We start from the raw sequence: 24,740 nt of genomic DNA on the forward strand, positions 1-24,740 counted from the left end.
TATGAAGGAACGAATACAGGACATCTTGGCCCTGAGTCCAGATCACAGAGAACCACTACCCACCAGACTTAGCCTGCAAACACACCCTCAATTCCAAGAACCAGCCACAAGGCAGTGTCTCCTCCTCCACCCTGAACTGCCCCAGACTGAATCAACTGGACCATATCCTTTGCTAGCCTTTGATTACCTATCATCATGCCCTGAAACGAGGGACAGCCTACCCAAGATACTTCCCATCTCTCCTACAGTGGTCTCTCATCCCCAACCCAACCCTCCACATCATCCTAGTCTGTCCCTACACCACTCCCAATCCCTTGCCACAAAGATCATATCCCTGTGGATGACCTAAGTGCAAGACCTGGCCAATCCACCCACTCAGCACTTCCTATTCTAGTCGAGTCAGAGGTTTATTCTACCTCATCATCAAGGGATGGGCCACCCGTGATAGAAGCCATGTCATTTACCAGCTCTAGTGCAAACATTGGACAACTGTCAATATTGGTATGACTATCAACCAGCTGTCCACAAGGATGAATGGCCACTGCCAAACTGTGACCAAGAGCAAAGTAGATCACACTGTGGCACAACATGCAGCTGAACAGAACTTACTTTATTTCAATGGTAGCTTCACTACCCGAGCCATCTGGATCCTCCCCTCCAGCATCAGATTTTTTTTAACTGCGCACATAGGAGTTATCCTTGCAGCTTATTCTCTGCTCCCATAATTATCCCAGCCTCAATTTACGGTAACATACTGCCCCTACACCCCCTACCCAATAGTTTCCACCCCCTCTTTCCTATTGTCTTCTCCCCATTTTCTCACCCACCCTCTGCCAATCTTTCCCCTCTCCTCTCCTTTTCTCCCCACCTCCCTACCCCATAACCTCCTGATGCTGTGCCTTTTGGCATTCTAGTCCCTGCACAATCCACCAGGCAGCCTTTGTGTCTCTCTCTTCATCTGTAAACTACTATCCCCCCACAAACTGCTGCTTGCATCCCACATGATAATTGCAATCTAGCCCGAGATGGGGAGTAATGTGTGCATGAGATGTGCTTGCTTATGTGTATGAATGGTGTGTGTTTCTCTTCTGCTGATGAAGGCTGTGGCAGAAACCTTTAGGCAAGTGTTTTATTTGTGCCTGTCTCCAACTTAACATGTCTTCTTTATGGTAAGTAGCAATCTATCTTTTCCTACATTGCTGATATTCCTTTTCAATTACCACAGGCCCTGTTATTGGTTTTCCCTCTGCTCTCTTAGCATGAGCCACTTTAACAATACTACTTCCACAGTTTCCAACTTAGAATTTTGTGAGTCTGCTTAAGGTCTAGGCTTTTAGTTGAAGCAGATTGTGACAAAGTTTTCTAGCTGCTGTTTTTGTTTTCTAATATTGTGTGTACTTGAAGATGTGATATTAAATTATCAAATTATGTTGGGTTCTCCTCTTTTTCCATTCTTCTTATGATGTCCAGGTTTTGGTTGATTGTCAACATAACATGTTTGCATTTTGCCATTTTAGGCTCCGTTTAGAAAACATTCACTGTATATACAAACTGTTTACTGTGCTAGTCTATTTGATCGCAACAGAAGTAGCTGAATACTGGTATAGTACAATGACTTTCTTAAATATCCACAAAATAAAACCAAACAGCACTGAGGCAATTTTAATTGCTGTAAATTTAGGTCTCGTGAATGAAGAGTCACTGATACCAGCACAAAGCTAGCAACACACCTGAATTATCTTGGCGAGATTATAATTTGCCTCAGTGTGGAAGATAATTGTCACTAACAAGGTGCTGTGCTGAACTGTTCTGATGTTTCTGAAAGGCATCCGATTGTACTGCCAACAAAGCTGAGCAAAACATGCAGAAAAATTTTTGATGCATGCTGGACTTCAGGTCGGTCGGACTACTGCATGCCGGATTACTGCGGTCCTTATGTATATAAGACTGCATCAAAAAGATGTGCACTGTGTTCCACTCACATGGATAAACTGGAATGCCATGCATCACACTATTCTTTGTTTTGATCTGTTTAATGCCAATCTGCAGTTGCCTCATCTCACAAATCACTCATTACTAGATCTGTTCAGAAAGTAAGCAAACTCTATTTTTCTAAACTTTAATTTAACAGATTACTGATCCTTGATCCCTTCAGAGTACTTCCCTCCCCTATTCACACACTTTTTTCCCAGCAGTGTTTCCATTTTGCAAAGCAGTCTTTGATAACTTCATCTGAGATGGCCATTAAGGCCTATGACAAATTTGCTTTGATGTCACCAATACTCTCCACGAGGACAGTTATTAAATTTTTGGCACAAAACTGACGAATTGCTTATGTGTGCGCATTGTCATGGCAGAAGAACTGTGTGTTGTGTTGCCACAACTCCTCTCTTTTTGCAGATTTTTTCATTAACCACTACAAAACAGACAATCAACTATTTGTGCAGACCAGATCGCTGATTTTTTTTTTTTTTTTTTTAACATGCGATTCATCACTTGATGTGGAAGGCCTCCCCACTCTAGCATCATCTTCAAGTGACAGACGAATAAGTTTAAATTGTGAAAACCATTTGCAACAATGTGTATGACACAGGCCATCATCACTTCTAGATGGAGCACCTACAGTGTAGCTGCAAGAGTTGCTGCAGTAGTGTAGCAATGGCACCCTGGAATTGCCTGCCAGCCACCTGTCAGAGGCCAACACCAGCCTTTGCTGCTCCCCAGATGTGACGCTCTCTGTTATCTGTCTGCAGCTGAAGGTCTGAAGAGTTTTTACCTACTTCCAACCTGTGGGACTGACTCAGCAGTGCAAGTGAACCATGTAGCATTTAAAGCACCAGATTGCTGGACAGACTGTCAGTCACTACAGTTCACACATATCTACAGAAATTTCCTCAGTGCTAGAATAATGCAAGATTGCACCAAATATGCACATGTGGTGACATAGTGAACAGCTGTCCTACCAACAAGGATAGTAACTTTACCACTACACTCCCTACCTCAGGAAAGTATGACCTATTAATAGGCCAGCTCATTTGGTAGCTTTCCCTCTCTAAAATGCAATACTTCAAACAATTGTTGCACAGGGAGGAAACTGGAGACAGAAAGCCACCTCCACACCGTGGGCAAACAGTATGTCCCAGATACATTCTCACACTTGTATAGATATCTCATTTGCCAGAGATTTATAGAACCCTGCTCTTGATGACACCTTAGTGAACTTTAGTAAGATGGTGGAGATCGGAGACAAAAACCGAGGTAACTGTGCTGCTCCAAGGCATTACAAAACATAAGCGAGATAGGCTGTATGACATCACCTCATGCCTCAATGAGTTTGAACCCTCTGACCCAACCAAACGGTGAGACTGCACACTTTCACACTAATGACAATGAGCACACACTGTGCTCTCACCAGACCAAAAAGACCGTTTATACCACTGTCATTTTGGTGAAATAGTAGGAAGATGTGCAAATGGCAGGCCCTTTATACCCAGTAGGCAGCTCTGCCTGCAGCACCATCTCAGGCTATTACTGTGTTGTTTAGCATAAGAACAGGACCACTGGGATACAGTTTGTGTCACTGGCTCTGACGCAGCAGTTACCAGATGACAGCTGCCAATGGTTCACTCTTTAATAACAAAAGAAATTTAGTGAAGAGAGTCCTAAGATTGCAGCTACATATGGAAACACCACGAAAGGACATAATATAGTAATGGATAATCTGCGATTAAAGATGTACGAGATGATTGATGCAATAGACATACTGGAAGAAAATGGTACATCTTACATGAATATTTAAATATGTGGATCATGAGTTTAAAATTTTTACAATGCTGACTAAAAACACAACTACAAAAACTATTCCTTTTGCAAAAAAAACAGTTTTATTTATGCAATGTATTTTATTTGTTCCAGACTGTTTTGCCTTTTACTTGAAGGTATCTTCAGTGGATTCCAGAACAATACAGTTTTGATTTGATATGTTATATTTGTAGGTTATAAAATAATTCACGGCTTATATTTTAGACAAGTAAGTGATTACTTACAGTTATTGAGTTTTTTAGCTGGAATTGGCATTTCCTCTTATCTGGTCACATGTTGGATGTCACACTATAACTTCATTTACAAAACATAAGCACATTTTCACCTCTCAAACTTTTTTTCTAATTTTCAAGTTCTGTGCTGTAAATGCTGTGGAACAATATTATCAGGGTTGCCCCAAGTTTTCCCAAGTGAAGTTCCCTGATATTTCCCTGATTTTCAGACAAGTTTTAGCATTTTTCCCTGACAAATTTTGACATCTCAAGGGTAAGTTAAGACATAAGTTGACAATCTGTCTTTGCAGCTATGGTACAAGAAACAATAGTGCAAATGAGGAAATCTATCAAAAAATTGCAAGCAGATGATGTTTCCCGATATGAGCAAAAACATTGAGGACTAATGTAAATATCTTTTGTAATGAACTTCAGATGGAGAAAGTGTGCCAAATAGTACTGTTTTTCATTTAGACTACTGATGTTATTTTATTTCAATAAAACAAAACACATTTGATGACAAAAATATGCATTTCCTTGGAGTCGCAAGGCAGATTTAAAATACCTTCACTGATTACAGAAATAGCCTCAGAAAAAAGTAGGCCTCTTGAAAGACGTTTATAAGGTGGGGAAGAATTGTGTAAACCAACACTGTAGGTGACCGCAGTAAAATGTTGGTTCTACTATGTTCATTATTGTCAGTTATTACTAACTGTGTTATATCTAATTTTTTTTACAGGTTTATGTGATTTTCTTTTGAGAAATCTATGAGTACATAGAGTACAGACCGCCGGCTGCTGACATAATTTTCTTCTTATCGTTTTTACTTTCCAGCATATACACTACTTTTGAAGTGCCAAAATATACTAGAACAAATAAAATGTCTATAGAATGCCACACTGTACAACAGACTTGAGATGAGATAGTTGCACTTCCTGAAATCCATCACCCATGGCCTCTGGCCTGCTGATGGGCACCCCAGTGCTGGGTCCATGAATAAACTGTGAAAATCTGCTGTTTTACGCCACACACAAACATACCACGCCTGCAGGAAGATTTTTGAGACTAGATCCAATGGGCAGGGTCTGCATATTAGCAGGAACTGAATGGCTTCATATCAGCAGGCACGATCCATTACAAATACCCGCAGAAACGGCCAGTGGTTTTGGCCTGTTGCGGAAATTCACTCATGTGGACAGCTTTTCATGAGCCACTTGATGAAATGAGACCCACGGTGATCAAGCCATGCAACAGGTAACTTGCTCAAATATTCTGAGACTCAATACTAATGGGGATAGCTAGCACCTCACCATAAAGATGATTGCTAAGCCACAGACAGACATGTAGAAAAGACACACTCGCAACCAAATTTTCAGCCGTAGCTTTTGTCAGAAAATGAGAGCACACACACATTCACACAATCACTCAGACACAACTTACACACACATGACCACCATCTCTGGGTGCTGTGCCTACAGTCTCTGAGAATTAGATCCAAACAAACCACTCCTCAGGCCTCCCTGTCTCTTATCGGCAGCTGCTAGGCTAACAGCAAAAAGCAGTGGCAGCACTGACTGCAAGCTGAGGGGAGTGGTAGGAAGGAGAGAAGCAGTATTAATGAGGGAGTAGGGAAGTGAGGTACATACTCAACTGCATACAGACAACGACGCATGACACTTCAGCAGACAAACCATTTCATTTACTGAGGCAAAAATGAGATTTTTCCAGTGCTCTTTTCAAATCTCCCCAATATTTCCCTAATGTGTTTGAAATTCCCTGATTTCGAGAACTTGTGGCAACCCTGATTATTATTCTGCCACTAGCTGTAGATACTGATTTTCAGTTTTAACTACTGTGTGTTCACTTTATGTTTCTTTCTATTGGGTTTATGTAAATGGAGGGGTGGGAGGGGGGTCAAGGCGAGTTTTTTGAACTTGAATGTGAATTTAATAGCTGTCAACGAGAGGCTGACAGATTGGTTGTTCACCTGATTTGATGTTTGGTTTAAATGTTCTATGGAGTGGTTAATTGAAGACCGAGCGGAAAGGGACTGGGTGGTATTATTATGATAACCATCTTTTGGAGTGTTGATCTACTATTTTATTTATTAATGTAAACAATAAATTGATTGTTGTGTATATTTGATCATTCACCAGGGTTCTCTTTTCTGCTTTGGTTTTTTTGTATGTGGTAATTTTCTTGCAGGGTCAGAAGATGTTTTTCATCGTTTATTGTAATTATTTTCATGTCTTCTTCTCTAGCAGTTGGGTTTTGATTGTGTTCTCTTAGGTGTCCCATAAATGTAGAGTGGTTTGTCCCAAACTTACAGGTTGTCTTACATATCTGTCACCACAAGTGTTACACCGTAATCTCTCTCTCTCTCTCTCTCTCTCTCTCTCTCTCTCTCTCTCTCTCTCTCACACACACACACACACACACACACAAAACACACACACACACACACACACACACACACACACACACACACACACACCTGCTTTCTGGAACTGTTAATGTCTTCTTAGTTTTAGGGTGTATTTTTGGATAGAACTGTCTGTTGTGTATGCTATGTTTATGCCCGGTCTTTCGAAAATATTGGTGACTTTACATGTGACCATGTGTTTGTCATTGTGTACCATCTTTTGTCTTTTCTTACATTTTCCTGGTTATTCTATGTAGTTGTTATGGCAATGAGTGTTTCTGATTGTCTTTTGTTCTGTTGTGTTGTTCTTGTATGGTATTGTTTTTCTGTTTTTCTTTTACTTTTGTTATTGTTGTCAGTTGTTTTGCATTAACACTAACAATAATCATCGTCATCCAATCATCTAACCATCTACACACACAAAGCAAGCAGTTTTTTGACTGATGTTCCACCGACTCAACACAGTGGCATTCAATACTACCAAAAAGAGCTTGACATAATAATGTGGAAAGCCAAAAACAATGGCTACAATGGTAACAGTCACAAAACTATTTTTTAAAAAAGAGAGAGAGAGAGAGAGAGAGAGAGAGAGAGAGAGAGAGAGAGAGAATACACAAAACCACGGCAGAACCAGAGAATCACAAACACTCAGTACCATAACAACACAGAATAACCAGGAAAATACAAGAGAAGAAGTGAGATGGTACACAATGACACACAAACTCACACACAAACTCACCGCATTTTCAAAAGACAGGGCTAAAACATAGCATACACAACAGACAATTCTATCCAAAAACATGCACCCCAAAACCAATAAAAGAAAGGCATATACCAGAAAGCAGGTATATATCAATTACAGAGTAACAGTTGTGATGGCAGATATGTAGGACAAATGGGCAGAATGTTTGACATCACATAGAAAGAACACTTGAGAGCCTATAAATTTGGGACAAACCACTCTACATTTATAGAACACCTAAGAGAACACAATTACAAGCCAACCTCCAGAGAAGACGACATGAAAATAACTAGAATAAACAATAAAAAAACACCCCCTGATCCCACAAGGAAATTACCACATACAAAAACCAAAGCAGAAAAGAAAACCCTGTTAAATGATCAAATACACATAACAAACAAATCATTGTTTACATTATTAGATATAACAGTAGAGTAATACTCCAACAGATGATCATCATAATAATAATACCACACAATCCCTTTCTGCTCACTCGTCGATGAACTACTCCACAAAGCATTTAAACCAAAACTTGAATCAGCTGATTTTTGTCAGTTGTTGTGGGTTTACACTAGTCACCACCAACACCTAATCTTCAAACCATATGCACACACAAAAGCAAGTAGTATTTGACAAATGCTCCACATACTCAACACAATCTGTCAACCACTCTTTGACAGGTATTATATTCACATTCAAGTTTATATAAGCCACCCCTGACTATCCTCCCCCCCCCCCTCTCCCTATCTACATAAACAAACAAAATAGAAAGAGACAAAGTGAACACACAATAGTTAAGACAGTAAATCAGTATCTACTGCTAGTGACAGAAGAATAGTAGTGCTCCAATTAGGGCACAGACACAGAAAATTGTGAAGAAAATGGTTCAAATGGCTCTGAGCACTATGGGACTTAACATCTATGGTCATCAGTCCCCTAGAACTTAGAACTACTTAAACCTAACTAACCTAAGGACAGCACACAACACCCAGCCATCACGAGGCAGAGAAAATCCCTGACCCCGCCGGGAATCGAACCCGGAAACCCGGGCGTGGGAAGCGAGAACGCTACCGCACGACCACGAGATGCGGGCGAATTGTGAAGAAAAATGTTCATGACATGACAATGTGTTTATATTTCATAAGTGAAGTTCTAGGGCAACCTGCAACATGGGACCAGACGAGAGGAAATGCAGATGCCAGCCAGAAGCTCTAATAACTATATATATAAGCTGTGAACTGTTATAGAACTTTCCACTGAACATGTCCTGAGGCAGAAGGCGAAACATGTCTGGAACAAACAAAATACATTGCAGCAAAAGAAGGGCGTATTTATTTACGAAACAAATATTTCTGTGCTTGCTGCAGATGATGGCCCTGCAAACAAAATATTTTTTATAACAATATTTTGCCACTTTTAAACAGAATCTAGCTAATTTGTCTACTGTTTTGTGCTCCTGACGAGACTTCACGACGGGAATTCCACAGTTCTCACAGGAACAGAGGCATCTGTGGCCCTTTGACATTAAGGGCAAAGTCTGCATCACCTTTTTGTGTTTTCTGGATGTGACAATGATTCTTTGTCTTGAAAAAGATAAAACAACTATCAGAAATTTAAAAGCCTTCTGAAGCAAGTGTATGAGAAAATATGTGAGAAGAGGCCTGGACGTGAGAGAGAGATCACATTTCTCCAGAAAAATTTAAGCTGCATAGCAACAGAAAAGTCAGGAATTGAAAACAACAAAATTTAGAAACTACATCCTAATCATTAGATTCAGTAACCTCTAATTCATACCTACTGCAACACTGATTACATATTTGTTAGAAAAAAGTTTTGAATTCACTGAACGTGTTATGTCAGCTACAAATGGGTATTTTGCATGCCTTTCAGAATAAGTGTTCAAGGATCTAACCCACATTCTGGAAAAACAGTGAAAAGGTGCATTCATTTTAAAGTGTCTTATGGGTCTACAATGTTAATTCTTTCACTGTCATATTCAGAAAATTTCAGTTTGCCCACATAAGTACATATGTAAAAGACAATACATAGAGTAAGAAACTTCTACTGGAGATTCGTCCACTATATGGAATCATGTTTCATGACTGTGCATTTACAACAGGGTTTAAAAACATATAAACAACTCAAGAGCTTAAAGTATATCTTTTCTCTAATGAATCCTTTCAAAAGAAACAATTACACACACAATTACAGCTATATGTATGAAAAAAGAATTATTTGCTTTTCATGAAGGTGATTCTGGCTCCAAAAATGGGTGAATTATGTGGATAAATTTGCATGATTTACCTAAATAATGTAAAATGCCCAACATTGAGCAATATCAGCTTCAAAACCAACTGAAAATGCTTCTTGGTAATGCATACTAATGATGATTTTCTGCTGTAGCATATCTGACAGTAAGGGACAACTTACAGAACTGTGATTTGCTAAAATATTTTTCACTGCAACACTGACCTGTTAGTAAATGCATAGCATGCATCCCAAAATAGGAAGGCATTTTCAAATAGCGTGTAATCTGACGCTTTTGACATCATTACAATACATTGTGCAACATATAACCAAACTAAATAACCAACCAGACAAATGTTTTACTCAGTCAGATTTCATAGTAAGATTCATATTGTGTTTTGAATGAAATTACTGTTGCCAAAAACAAAGTACCAAAACAACATACACAAATCAACAAATATCTAGAAACCACTGAGAGACATGCTATTAAGTGGCAACCATGGTTGTCTTAGTTATTAGTGAAATCTATGTCTGTGACCTACACATGGCTCAAATGGCCATGAGTGAAACAAATTGTTGTGTTAAATAATTTTGCTTTTTTACAAATATTTGGACAGTTTTTTCCCCCAAACATGATGTCACTGATGGGCTGCGTGTATGAAATCCATTGTTCTTATAAGGTTCACATTGTTACTGGTGGCTCACTTTTACAGTGAATGCTTGCTTTTGTGATATGGTTTGTAGTAATGTTTTGGTTGAATGGGATAGAGTCTTTGGTATTTGTTGGTTATTTATTTGTTTTTGATTTCTGGCCTGTTAAATTCTGTATGTAGTGGAGTCCAGTATCTTTATGTATTTTCTTTTGGTTAATTCTGGAGGATCGCATGTGCGTTTTTTCTTTCTTTCTTTTTAATTTTTCCCCTAAATTATTTTGTGGGGTTATGTCTGGTTATCCCTATCTTCATTTTAACTGTATAGGTCACGTGAAATATTTGAGGATACTTCGATTCATGTCCAGGGGTCCATGGATCATTATGTACAATAAATCATAATGATGTAACAAGTAATTTTACATTCACATCACAAATTAATTTGTAGATGCGCAACGTTTCTAATTCCCTCCCACATCGTATCCTGGTATTCCACTTCCTGGCATTCAATCTTGAAGTAAACATGTTGTGCTGTGTAATGATGTGCATGCTCGGTGTATTTGAAGGGTGCATGTTGAAGTAAGAGGAGGTGTATTCTTGAGGTGGATGTTTACATCTGTGACTGTTTGTAGAAATGGTGTCAAGTCTTTTGTAATTCCTGGATTTTTCTCGGATTCCCGGTTAAAAATACACTTTCTCCCAGGTGAAAATACACTTTTTCCGCGTTAAGTGACAGTATACTTTTCCATGGTACTTTAAAACTTATCAATCCTTTGTATGGTTATAGTTTTATACACTGCCTGCGTAGAATTTCCCGGCGCTTTAGAAAATAAAACTCAGGGGAAAAAAACAAGTTTTGGAAAGATCTTTGATGTGCAGCAACATATATGCTGCATATTTTTGTATTACGAAGGTGTAAATTCAAATTCCAATGTTACTTTCCGATGCATTGAAATTGAGATTGCGATGCGCTTTTGTAAGCCAGTCATAGCTCATGTCGCATGATCTCGCCAGCCGCTGACAGCATAGGGCACGTGATGTGGTCAGCCAATAGCAAGATCGCTGTTAAGTAGCGCAAACACACAAATAAGAAAAATTAAATTAATATACATAGTGTTGCTACATGAAATGAAAAGCTTTCACATATAATATTGGTCTCTAAGATTAATAAGCTGCAAGAGAAGCTAAGCTACCACACATAATGTTGATCTTTTATGCGCATGTTACACTTTAAGATACATCGCATAATTGTGCCGGCAAAATTTATAAATGTTTGACAAATGAGAGTCAAACAGCCTGTGATTTACGGAACTAATCGTACATTCTAGCAAATATTTCATCTTTTATAATAGGAAATTTACTTTGAATGTAAAGCTTTTCAAATCATCATTTGCAATATTTTCCTGCGACCTGTTAGAAATAGGTTCATTTGAGCAGCTGGCACAGAGTGCCAGAGAATGGGAGTCATTGCCCTAGAGCAGCTACAATGACGCAGGAAGCCCATTTGTTCGTATGTGTAAAACATTAAAAGATCTTACACGCTGTCATGAAAGAAACAACACGTCAGATGATACTTCAAGAACATAAGAATTTCGTGAACCGTACTAAAATGCATACTTTGGCTTGAAGTGCACATTCATATGTCCAGATTCAGATGTAAATTTTCTGGGAGTACCATTATTATGGCATAATGTCATGTGTGCTAGAAGATAAAAATGTGCACTTGAAAAGTAGCGAACAATTGAAATGTAGCGAACAGTGTGGAATCACTTACTTTCAATGAAATTGATTGCCTCAGCAGAAAAGATTAATAAAAGCCAAATTTCTTTGAAAAAAAAAAAAAAAAATACCTTCATTGTTCTGCAAGGCGATTAATGCTGGGCTGTCTGAAGGGTGGAAATAAAATAAAATCTGAAATTAATAATATATTTTAGCCTTCCGTAATTATGTGAAGCAATTTAATTCATTTGATAGCTCCCGGCCACAGAAATCTGCTTCGTTTTCAATTGACATGGGAGCAATAAATGAAGAGGAAACAGCAAAACCACTATAAGTGAACATGCGTCATGTGGAGACTACCCACCTCCCCACTACGGCTCAGACTACTCTGTGCATCAACTCTGGAACTATGATATTTCCAAACTGGGGCTATACTAGATAGTTCTTTCAGAAAAGAGTTTCCGACAGTTAAAACTACACTATATGTTAACAAATGTGTCTCCTTCAGAAATGCTTTCCTTGCCAATGCCAGTCTACATTTTATATCCTCTCTTCGACCATCAGTATTTTGCTTCCCAAATAACAAAACTCTTACTACTTATGTCTCTCATTTCGTAATCTATTTCCTTCAGCATCATCTGATTAATTTGACTACATTCCATTATCCTCATTTTGCTTTCGTTGATTTTCATCTTGTATCCTCCTTTCAAGACACTGTCCACTCCGTTGAACTGCTCTTCCAGGTGCTTTGCTGTCTGACAATTACAATTTCATCAGCAAACCTCAAAGTTTTTATTTATTCTCCATGGATTCTAGTTCCTAATCTGAATTTTTCTTTCGTTTCCTTTACTGCTTGCTCAATATACAGATTGAATAACTTTGGGGATATGCTCCAACCCTGTCCTCCTACCTTCTCAACCACTGCATCCCGTTTGTGCCCCTAAACTCACATAGCTGCCATCTGGTTTCTGTACAAACTTTAAAATAGCCCTTCACTCCCTGTATTTGATGCCTGCCACCTTCAGAATCTGAAAGAGAGTATTCCACTCAACATTGTCAAAAGCTTTCTCTAAGTCTACTAATGCTAGAAACATAGGTTTGCCTTTCCTTAATCTATCTTCTAAGATAAATCATAGGGTCACATGTTCCAAAATTTCTACGGAATCCAAACTGATCTTCCCCGAGGTCGGCATCTACCAGTTTCTCCATTCGTCAGTAAAGAATACGTGTTAGTATTTTGCAGCTGTGGCTTATTAAACTCTTAGTTTGTTTTCTCTGTGATTGGAATTATTATATTCTTCTTGAAGTCTGAGGGTATTTCACCTGTCTCATGCATCTTGCTCACCAGATGGTAGAGAGTTTTGTCTTGACTGGCTCTCCCAAGGCTATCAGCAGTTCTGATGAAATGTTGTCTACTCCTGGGGCCTTGTTTCAAGTCAGGTCTTTCAGTGCTCTGTCAAATTCATCACGCTGTGTTGTATCTCCCATTTCATCCTTATCTATGTCGTCTTCCACTTCTATAATATTGCCCTCAAGTACATTGCCCTTGCATAGACCCTCTATATACTCCTTCCACCTCTCTGCTTTCCATTTTTTGCTTAGAATTGGTTTTCATCTGAGATCTTGATATTCATACAGGTGGTTCTCTTTTCTTCAATAGTCTCTCTAATTTTCCTGGAGACAGTATGTATCTTACCCCCTAGTGAGATAAGCCTCTACATCCTTACATTTGTCCTCTATCCATCCCTGCTTAGCCATTTTGCACTTCCTATCGATCTCATTTTTGAAACGTTTGTATTCTCCAGGCCTCTTCCACATATGCAGCCTTCTTTCATGATTCTTGAACCAAGTGTTAGCTATTATTAAGTTATGCTCTGTGCAAAATTCTACCAAACAGCTTCCTCTTTCATTTCTTACGCCCATTCCATATTCACCTACTACATTTCCTTCTCTTCCTTTTCCTACTATCGAGTTCCAGTCACCTGTAACTATTAAATTTTCATCTCCCTTCACTATAGCAATAATTTCTCGTATTGCATCATACATTTCTGCAATCTCTTTGTCATCTGTGATGCTAGTTGGCATCTGTGATTCTAGTTGGCATATATACTTGTACTATTGCGGCAAACTTATTTAACTCACTTGACCCATATAAGGAAACTTTTTGCTTACTGTTCTGTACATATTACTTAAACCACTCTTATGCTATTCCATTTATACCATAGCTTACCCGTGTTCCTATTTTCTTATTACTTAACTCCTGCATTACTGTTATTTGATTTTGTATTTATAGCCCTGTATTCACTTGACCAGAGGTCATGTTGCCACCAAACTTCAATAATTCCCACTATTTCTACCTTCAACCTATCCATTACCCATTTTAAATTTTTTAAACATGAAACTGGTACACTCAACAAAAACTATTATAATTACAATATATTGTCAAATACAAGAAAGCAAAGGAATCTGTGACATCACTGTCCAGAAATTAACCTAAGTTGGTTGATTTGACTAATTTTATCCAACTTTATGAGCTGCCAGTGTAGTGATATCTTATTCTGATACGATTTTATAACCCTTATGGTACTTTGAATAAACTTGGCACCTTACAAACAACACTTTGCATGGCTCACAAAAGCACCCAAGGTGAAATGTAATAATCTGGCATTCAACCAAAGATCCCTTGAGTGTTCATCATGATTGTTCTGCTGCCAATATGGTTAGCAGCATTACAATCATACTTACTCTACCCAAGTTGAAATTAAGGAACATTAAATGAAATGATATGCGCATGATGTCACAGAAGTGACAGTATACGTACAGTCTACAGTTGAAGGAACTTTCTGTTATGGTATATTACTTATCTTCCGACTTCACAATATTATCAAAAGGATAAGATTGCTGCTCACCATACAGTGGAGTTGATTCGCAGGCAGGAAAAGAAAGAAAGAAAGAAAGAAAGACAGAGAGAGAGAGAGAGAATGTGTGTGTGTGTGTGTGCGCGCGAGCTAAAAAAGACCTTTTAACGGAAAGCTCACTTGTTTAGCAGTCTTTTGTTGTGCCTATTTGCGACTCACCATCTCCACTATGTGGTGAGTAGCAATCCATCCACTTCATCATGTTGTTAACATTACATCACGGACTTTCCTTTGTTGATTTTATCTTCCAGTTTGTTAGATTAGCATTTGTATTCTACATGCCAAAAATAAGCTGCATTTCCTATTTCAATGGCATATAGAACACAGAATTAACTGAAATATTTTTATCATTACTCACCAAATTGATCTTTGAATCCCTGGAGTAAACTGACAACTATCAAGTGGAGAACCTCAGAAGGAATGTCACGCAGACTGAGTTCTTGCTGGTTGCTAGCTGTTTCTACAAAAATTAGAGAATTCATATAAATTCTGGTTAAAAGGAAAATAGCTATAAGATAACAATGACTAATAGAAAAAAAACTTTACTCACTATAAAAGGCTAACTCAAATTAAAATTGCAAATTCTTGCCAGGGATACCATGTACCATTCTCTGGCCAATTATTTTCTGGCATCCTACTGAGACAGAGATAAGAACATACTGCCTACCGGAAGATATAGTTCTACATACTTATACCACTTTTTAAAAAATAGCTTCAAATAGAAGTATTGAATTTAGCACATGTTAAAATGAAGGACTAAGTAAGGAACATGTATTTTTTGTTTTCTCCAAAAAAATTTCTGTTCTGAAATACAGCCCTCCAAAGATGACACTGCGCATACCATTTTTAAGATGCAAATTTTGGAAAAATTATAAATGCTGTATCTCTGGAAAAGTTCTAGATATTTTGCTGTTTTTTCTTTTAGAAAATTGTTTAATGATTACAAAGAAATCCTCCATTTGGACTTAACTGTCAAAGTTCTTTTACGATAGTGTTCTGAAAATTTTTTTTATAGTTTATGGAATTTTTTTTTTCGAATATGCCAATCCATAAAGTTTTTATTTTTTTCTGTTGATTAGTACCATACAGTTCTAAATTCCCTGAAAGGAAGAGCTTCCACTTTTACGTTGAACAGGTTTTATAAACAATTGAAATTTTTGCCATACATAACACCTGTTTTATTACCACATTATCACATAACAGGATCATAAAAATCACAACCTAGCCCTATTTAACATAATTTTAGTTTTGAAGGATGAGTAAGAGACTCACCTTTCAAGCATTTTAAATGACTCCAAAATATACGTGAAAGGTCCAAAGACCTAAAGGTTTCAATTTATACAACTACTGTGCACTCTGTTTTGTACTGAAATTAGCCAGTGAACTAAAAATGTGTTCCACTGCTTCAGTATCTTCCTTTGATATAGAGTGATACTTTCCTGTTGAACCAATAGGAACTGGAGCACTTAAAAAATCTTCAAAACATTATGAACAGGAAGTGAGAGCACTGATGGCATTGTTGCTGTCCTTCAGCTGAAACCCTATATCCAGTAGCTGGTCCATGTGGTAGCATAAAGTTCACTACGATTTCATTTAACTCATAACTGGTGTCTATAATCTCTGCAATCAACCAGTCACAGTCATACACACATGCAACAAACATCCCACTTCTCAGGTTGTGAATCTGATATGTTATTCTGCTGTTTCTGAGGGGTTGGCCAAATGAACAGAATTTCTTCTTCCTTGCTCTTCGAAGTGCATGCAATATGAGTTCATCCACCACCGAGTCCAATAACGTGTCTTCAGAGTTCCTGTCACAAGAGTAGTTAGTTTGGACCATTCTCCTTTTTTCTGTTCATAGAATTCTTCGATTTCCTCTTTGGACAAAAGAGTGAGAGCTGTGGATGTATAAGATTTCATGACTCTTGTAAAATCCTCAGCATTCTGAATTGCAGCAATATCTGGTCTGGAAAGATTCTGTTTTGTAGCATGGTGCTTCAGCAGGCCTCTTACAGCATCACAAGGCTGCTTCCCATGACCACTAGCACTGTATACGGAGTCAGTTGGCACAAGTGACTTCCTGAATTCATACAGCTGGTAACGATTTTTAAAATGTCTAGGAGCACCATCAGAAATAATAATGATCTTCTCTGCCCTGGTTTGCAGTTGAAGAATTTTGTGCATTGCTAGAAAAGCATGTGCTGAGTTATGTCTGGTGCCATCACTTATAACTGCAACACTTGTGGTCTTGTTTTGAAAATACATCACTCCTGTAAAAATTGAAAGCTGGTCATTACTCTAATGATACCCTTGTACTTCTTGTGGTAAAATTACAGACCAGTTCTCAGCAAAATCACAGAAAAGCACTGAACATAGTTCTTCATCCTGTACACACCCTTTCACTTCTGCAATGTGTTGTTGCAATTTCTTCAGATGCTCATGTGTTACTGCTTTCACTGACCATTCACCAAGTTCATCAATGAAACTGTCAAAGGCAACAGTTTTCTTAATTAGTTTATTTTTCTCCCATGTCGCATATATAATTTCTGCACTGTTATCTGCTACGTCTTCCAGACCAAGTGTCTGTAAAGACAGTCCTCCCTTTCCAGGGCAGTCGCCACATTCTTGAAACAAACAAGTCCCTTGCTTTACATCACAGACTACTAATGACTTCACATGTCCAATCCAGGTGTCATATGTCACATGCTCAGTAAGTTCTTCAAAGTTACCATACAAAGTACAAAATTCGTGCAGTACACACAAACAAACATCTCTAGGTGGGTGTGGAACTACCCACTTAGGTCATAGTGCATCAAATTTTGACCTTCCAATACCTGAAGTTGTATAGTTGCTCTTATAAATTTCAAAAGTTTCTCTAATACTGCAAGTCATGTACCTCTTCACTTTCACAACTTTTTGACCTCCAACTGTTACAGTTATAGGGCGTTTTTTGTTGGCACTCTGGTGAGAACAGCCCCATATATCTTCCAGATAAAATGAACTATTTGAACTTTAGCTGCTTCTACAGGATGACCATAATAGGGGTCTGGTCTTCCAAAGACTCATTTTACAGACCTCACATTTCTTGATTTGTCAACCATGTACTTACATACTGAACGAACGTGGCTCAAAATTGTTTTCTTTGAAAAAGTCAAAACTTGCACATTTTTACTGTAGGATACACAATACTCAAGAGCTAAATTGATATTTGTGAAAAATTCCTGGCAAGAGATGCAAAAGTGGTTTGGTTCATTTTCTTCTGAAGATGGAATTTCTACTTTTAAGCGTGTGGTCATTTTTGCTGTAGCTTATTCATCCATAGCTTTAGTAATTTCTCTGCACTTTCTTGATGCATAGAGCTTATGACTACTTCACTGATCACAGTTTCTTAACAGGATTAACACCTACCTCTGTGGTTGAGTGACTGATTCAGCATATTTAATCCTTCTTCTATTGACGCAAAATCTGCATCATCTGCAGCATGGGAGGCTTCACCTTGTTCAGATACTATTATTATTGTTATTCTGTCAAAACATTTAAAACACAAAAAGTAGTCACTGGAAACATCTTCACTTTGAAACAGTCTTCAAATGAGAGCACTTATTCCAAACCTAACCAAAGTCTGTTTTTTTTTATTTGTCTTATATAAAACTCATGTAGATATGCAAATAGTCAGCGCACTTCACTCTCCTGTGGTCCCAGTCAGAAAACATTTGAAACAGTCCTTTTCACAATACACACGGTAGCTGTGTCAACTGGCAAATTCCTCACGGAACACAGAACTCGCTGGATGGTCTCAGATTTCTTAGAAGCCTCTTCAGTAAACAAATTCGCACTGAACAACTACAATACAGAAACTTGCAATGAACAAACACGACAAAGAAACTGACAAGAAACTAGAACAAAGTTTAAGAAATAACTTCAACAATGAAAGTGACAAAAAATAGCTGCAACAAAGTAAGTGACAAAAAATAGCTGCAACAAAGTAAGTGACAAAAAATAGCTGCAACAAAGTAAGGGATGATACATAACAGCAACAAAGAAAGTAATAATACATAACAGCAACAAAGAAAGTGATAATAAATAAATGCAATAGACAATAGAAATAAAGGTACCAGTTGTGACTCTTCAAGCTTTCCCGGTGAATGTGTTGTAAATAGTCTTCACGGGTTTGCCGCCGGATCACGTGCAAATTCCACAATATTTCCTCGGAGCAAGATGCCTGACAGTTGCTCCGAGGGAATATTGTGGAATTTGCTCAACGTGATCTAGTGGCAAACCCATGAAGATTATTTACAATAGAAATAAACATTGCAACAAAGAAATTAGTAAGAAACAACTTCAGTGAAGACATACATTATCCTTGAAAGTTCAAAAAAAATATTTTTAAAAATAAAATCTGCCCTACTTTAAAGTGGAAGCTCTCCTTTACAGAGAACATAGTAATACATGATACTAATCAACAGAAAAAAATCTAGCTTTTTGTGGATTGGCATTTTTGAAAAAAAATTTCTATAAATTACAAAAAATAAATAAATTCAAAAGGTGACAGTAAAAGAACTTTGACAGATGCATCCAAATGGAGGATACCATTGTAATCACAAAGCAATCACCTTTTTAAAAAAAACCTCTAACAAAATATCTAGTTACTCCTGAATTTTAATATATGCTAAACTCAATAAAATCCGAGAGTATGAAGGTAACCCCCCTGCCTGTAAAGAGATGCGGATTATGCCTCTAGACCTAGGGCTATACTAAGATGAATCTCCACAGATTAGATAACAGATGGCAATACAGTTCTACCCTGATGTCATTAACTTAAAAGTTATACCAAATCATCTTCAATTTCAGCTTAACTTAAGGCCTCTTCGTTAGACTTGTGTGTACTTTACAGACAGTCTTCACTTGCATATTAAAATAACGGGTAAAAAGGGAGCATAGTAAGTGCAGTACGACAGACACAAAAAAATTTGTGGCCGACCATCTAACTACTAGTAATGAACTGTCACCAAGTAATGTAACTGCAGCATGATGTATCTATTAAATTAGATTGGACTCAGTTCCTGTTCTACAGACCCAAAAAAATGCAGGAACTAATATCTGTAACCTCCACAAACCAATTCCTTTTCATGTCCTGTACACATGGTCTGATCACATACTTTCTAATGCATTTAGACCAATCAAAAAATTATTGTAAATACATTCCCTTTTTTAATTTCTATATGAAGTAACACTCACCTGTATTTATGTAAGATACTATAAGATCTGGGAGCCGAGCTTTCAAAAACTGGGCAGCAAAATTTTGAGTTTCTAGGTTTAATGAATGTAGTAATGCCAAGCCGAATGCTACTTCCTGGACTGGAGTTAGCTTCAAAACTTTGCTAACTTGTGGTAAAAGTTGTGATGATGGTTTTAAAGTCTGAAACATATCAAAACCTTAACATGATAACAACAGAAGTAACGGGTTAATTATTAACTTGATTTAGAGAAGTGAACAAACCTTCTGATGGTGTAAAGGATTATCAGTGGCGTAGCAAATACTAGATATAAATGTGGGCTTTGTCAGCAGTGATGTGCACTCCTGGCTAAGAAGCAAAATTTGGTGGAAGTCTTTACTGCTGCTAGTTTTAGTCCCCTCAGCACTGAAATCAATGTGCGAGAAGAGACAACGCAGCAAGTGCCTTTCTGCTTCAAGCCCGTATGCTGACACCAACTGTAATTAGATAGTTACACTCAGTATTTCTAATACGACAGAATATTTTACCGAAATTTCACAGTGTTATATTGATGACCGATCAAAAACATCAGACGTAGTTCTTTAATGAAATTGTTCAGCCGAACATTTCCACATGTATTGTTACTTGCATTTCACAAACAGCTACAACTGTGTAAAAGATTCCAATGACTAATTATTTTTAACAATTTCTTCTTATGCTATTTGGAGCAAGGTTTTTTTTTTATTTATTTATTTAACCATCAGCCTTCCCCTTTCCTCAACACCTAAAAAAACTAATTAGCTGGGATAACTTAGTTAACCCTAAAGTTTCAACTACTTTATTCACAATGTTTTTGTTCTGGTTATTTCTTCATGGATTTTAATTCGATGCTACAGGGGCGACCGTCTATCCTTCAGTCGCACCATGCAGTCGGCAGGAATTATGTTTCACACCTTACTACAATGTCTTAAGTTATCTGAATAATACCCCACACTCCTTTTTCTTGGTGGTTCGATTGCATGTATATTCAGTACGAACCAAAATATTCATCGGGGATTTTATTTGTTTGTGTTTTCAGAATTCAATTCTATTTTGTGTAGGGTCACTACAACATCCTAACGTAACACAGCATCCCTATTACACCCGAATTTGCATTATACGACAAATGTAATTTTACGAAGATTGCTCAATTCTACCAAAAACAAATAATGGTGATTTCTTGATGCCACCATTCGTCCTCAATGAATGTTACTGACAAATCTCCTTCGCACTCTAACAACTATAAAACGAAGCTTCTTTATTTTGCCGAATCTAAGATTAAACTGAGTACGCATATCATTATTTTTATATTTAATAATTCTCTGCAAACAAATCTGGTACACACGATACCTCTCAAACGCTCCACAAAGACAAATAACCCCCCCCCCCCCTTTTCGGAACTCACAATTTCATAAAACTATTTCAATGTTCGTGAACTGTAACAGAAATAAAATTCAAAGTTTCTTATAATTTCGATAGAGTCACAGCTTAGGCGGAATTACCAAAAAGCAATTCAAAACAGCAGAAATATGAGTTTCCTGCAACTACGCACCGATTTTGTGTATCACAAATCTGGCATTTCACTAAATAGTTAGTACGATCTCGACGAACTGAATTCAACATGGCAATCTTCAGTCAAGAATTTCGGCAATAATTAACACAGAAGCACTTAACACTCCAACATTTTTTTCATAATTTGATGCAACAGGGCCAGAAACCCTACTATAGCTTGCAAACCAAGACCCATACGGGTTGCGTCTGTTTGTTTACGAATCCGTTCACTGGTGTCACTTGGCGTACTCTGAAGAACTTGACTTCATAAGTCTATATTTTCAGTTTTTCGAAAATTTTGCACAGATAACTTCTGATCCAGCTCTTTCCTCTCAACTATCCACCATATGCAAGCACACAACAAACCGTATTCAAGACGATATTAATATTCTTCAGTTACATTCCTATTACTTACATGATATATATCCTGAACACTTTGCTTATAATTTTTCTTTGTTAAATTTGTAACCAAATAACATATTTGTGACAAGGCAAAAGACAACGAGTCCAGGTTCATAGTTCCATGAATACGGCCTCGAAAGCTTCAAACACGTTTGAAGCTTTCTTTGGTATCCACGAAATGCTGCCCCCGTTTCCCTTCCTGAGGAATGCGTATTTTCTACATTGATATGGGCCTAAGTACAACATCGGGAAGTGGCTTTGACAAACTAATTCACATCAACATCATGGCGAAACAAATTGCTGCTATTATTTTCTCCGGTAAACTTCGTTTGAGGCAAAGACTCGCTGAAATCCAAAGCCATTAGTTCATTTCGTCAACGTAGGCGGCAGCACAAGACAATGAGACTACTCCTCTTTCCCCATTAAAAAGTTTGCGAGTCAGGTGACGTTTTAAATGTCAAGAATCTCAACAGTTATAGGGGCAGTCCACCGAGAGAAAATGCGTCTGGTGCGCCTGTTTACTGCGAAATTTTTATCTACGCTTGAGCCACAAATCGCACATGTTGAAACGGTTTTATTTTTTTCTAATGCAATAAGTATTTTTTTGACACACCACTGCAAATTGGATAAACCTTTAGTCAATTCTGTAATTATTGATGCCACATTTCTCATGCGCGAAGATGCAGGTGTTCAGGAGTGATAGGAGACAATTTCTTGTCTTCCATGAAATACAAATAACACACTGAGTGGAATACTAATCAGGAGCCAGTTACAAGGAAATCAGACGATCTCTTTTTAGTGTAACCCAACTGGAACTTAAATCGCTCTTGCGCATTCACGGTCTCGTCACTTCGCTTAACACATTCGGTCAAATTCCGTTTGCAGACCAAACAACACTATCAGCTACAGATCCGACTTACCTAACAACTCTTTAATGATCTATAGTATCCAGAAATAAAGTTTTACAGCTCGCCTTTTTTTACTCTTCTTACGCGCCTTATATCATTATAATCGTTGTAAATCTCTGCTGATGGATTCGTTTTAAATTTCTTCCGACTATAGAAATGAACATTACTCATCCTTCCCCAGAATGAAGTAGCAACGCAACAGAGTTGCCACGGCGAAGTTTCTTCGTAGTAAGCGTGTAGCGCTTCGTCGTGCTCTGCAACGTCCACCCTTATAGACGAAAGTATGTGTAGATATTTTCGCTGTGATTGTTTTTCATACCAACCAGATGGCGTCTGTAAAGTTCAAGAAATTTAAAAAAAAATGTTATGCCTTTCGTATTGGTACTGTAGAGACTAAACATTTTTCATCGATTGCATTGTTACAAGATTTATGTACGTCTCTGTTGCTTTCCTCAATGCCTGAAAACACAGTTAACAATAGTCCAATTTTTGTGTGTTCGCATTTCACACACAAAACGGTATAATATTTTGTAAATATTTAAAAACAATAATTTTACAAAAACAATTTGGTTGTGAGGCAGTAACGTAACCCTTAAAACGAAGATGTACCCAATAGTTTTCACCTGAAATTGCAATATCGTACTTAATTCCTACATCATCAAAGCATCAATTTCCATTGCTATTCCGCGGACGCGTTTAGAAAACTTTGACCGATAATAATCAACGTTCTTTTGAATAACTGGAAATGTTTTAGAAATGCAAATCGGTAATGACAGCTTGTCCTCCCTTCTATCCGCTAATTACTGTTCGGAATATGTGTTCACGCTAGTGATCTCTAGGTGCACACTAACGGATTAGTGCATTTCGCAACCTTTTTTTTTCGGATTGAAAGAACAAAAAGCGTTTATTTTCCAATCATACAAAAAGGAGGAATTTCAAAATGCACTGCCCCATGATGACTATACTGTGAACATTCATATACGAAAACTTACGCATTTTTCCAAACTGAATAGCTTTCCGACTGAAGAAATTTTCTTCATGTTCAACTAATTCATTCTGTTCTCCGACCTACGCTCCTATCCTACTCTTTTAAAACAGTTCTTGCGCCGAAAGCGCTGCGCAGGCGGTGAGGCCAGAGACACAACTTGTAAGGAATGAGGTGATCACAGAGGTGTGCTTTGAGAGAAAAACTGTGACGCGTGGGAGGATAGTAGGCTACATAAATAAATATTGGTACGAGCAAGATCCATAAGCGAAAATGCGAGATACTAACGGGCATTATCAGTTGATTGACAGATTTGTGAGTGACATCAAACAAGGGTGGGTACGCAGTTTGAGAATTATCAACATGAAAGAACTAAGAGTTGACATATGTGGAGTAAATAAATATTTGTTTCAGAAAAATGCGTGATTCATATACCATAGCCACAGCCACTGTTGAATTATTAAAAAATATTATCACGCACGCAGAGTGGAAAACAGCAAAGTAAGTATTGTTTTCTGTCATCAACGAAATTAAAACCCTTATCATTTAAGACCCATTTCCTCGGGGGACACTACCCCTAGAAGTGTTTCTGTACACCAAGCTGTAGCAAAATATAACATCCCCAAACCAGCAACTCCCGTTCGTCACATCTTGGGGACCTTTCCTCTGTTATTTCCATTACATTTTTATTCATCTGTGTAAAGTACACTATCGCCAATCCACCACAAAATGTTTGTAAATGGGTATCACCTGTAATCTTGTTTCGTGCCAGTTATTCATTTTAGTTTATATTAGTTTGATAGTTGGTTAACTATCTCCATTACCACCAAAATTATGTTTAAATGTAGTTGCCTGTTTAGCTAACATCTAGATATTTTTACATGGCCAAAAGTGGTTACAGTAGCTA

General features: G+C 37.8%; 2 protein-coding genes across 7 annotated transcripts in view; one reads left to right on the forward strand and one right to left on the reverse strand.

Moving 5' to 3' along the window:
- The window catches only part of LOC126482339 (CCR4-NOT transcription complex subunit 1), a 129,116-nt gene extending 106,851 nt beyond the window's left edge, over positions 1-22,265 (reverse strand). For all 6 annotated transcript variants that reach the window (XM_050106420.1, XM_050106415.1, XM_050106417.1 and 3 more), the window contains exons 1-4: positions 21,954-22,265; positions 20,233-20,445; positions 19,971-20,151; positions 15,091-15,192 (exon numbers count right to left, since the gene is read on the reverse strand). In XM_050106420.1, the coding sequence (XP_049962377.1) occupies positions 15,091-15,192; positions 19,971-20,151; positions 20,233-20,445; positions 21,954-22,055 (598 nt within the window). In that variant the 5' untranslated portion in view covers positions 22,056-22,265. The remainder of the gene's footprint in view (positions 1-15,090; positions 15,193-19,970; positions 20,152-20,232; positions 20,446-21,953) is intronic.
- A 1,721-nt stretch (positions 22,266-23,986) lies between these two features.
- The window catches only part of LOC126481175 (translation initiation factor eIF-2B subunit beta), a 74,026-nt gene continuing 73,272 nt past the window's right edge, over positions 23,987-24,740 (forward strand). Inside the window, exons 1-2 of the mRNA XM_050104747.1 lie at positions 23,987-24,168; positions 24,248-24,334. Coding sequence (XP_049960704.1) covers positions 24,107-24,168; positions 24,248-24,334 — 149 coding nt within the window. The 5' untranslated portion in view covers positions 23,987-24,106. The remainder of the gene's footprint in view (positions 24,169-24,247; positions 24,335-24,740) is intronic.

Source organism: Schistocerca serialis, chromosome 5 (genome assembly GCF_023864345.2).
Source record: "Schistocerca serialis cubense isolate TAMUIC-IGC-003099 chromosome 5, iqSchSeri2.2, whole genome shotgun sequence".
Lineage (NCBI taxonomy): Eukaryota > Metazoa > Arthropoda > Insecta > Orthoptera > Acrididae > Schistocerca > Schistocerca serialis.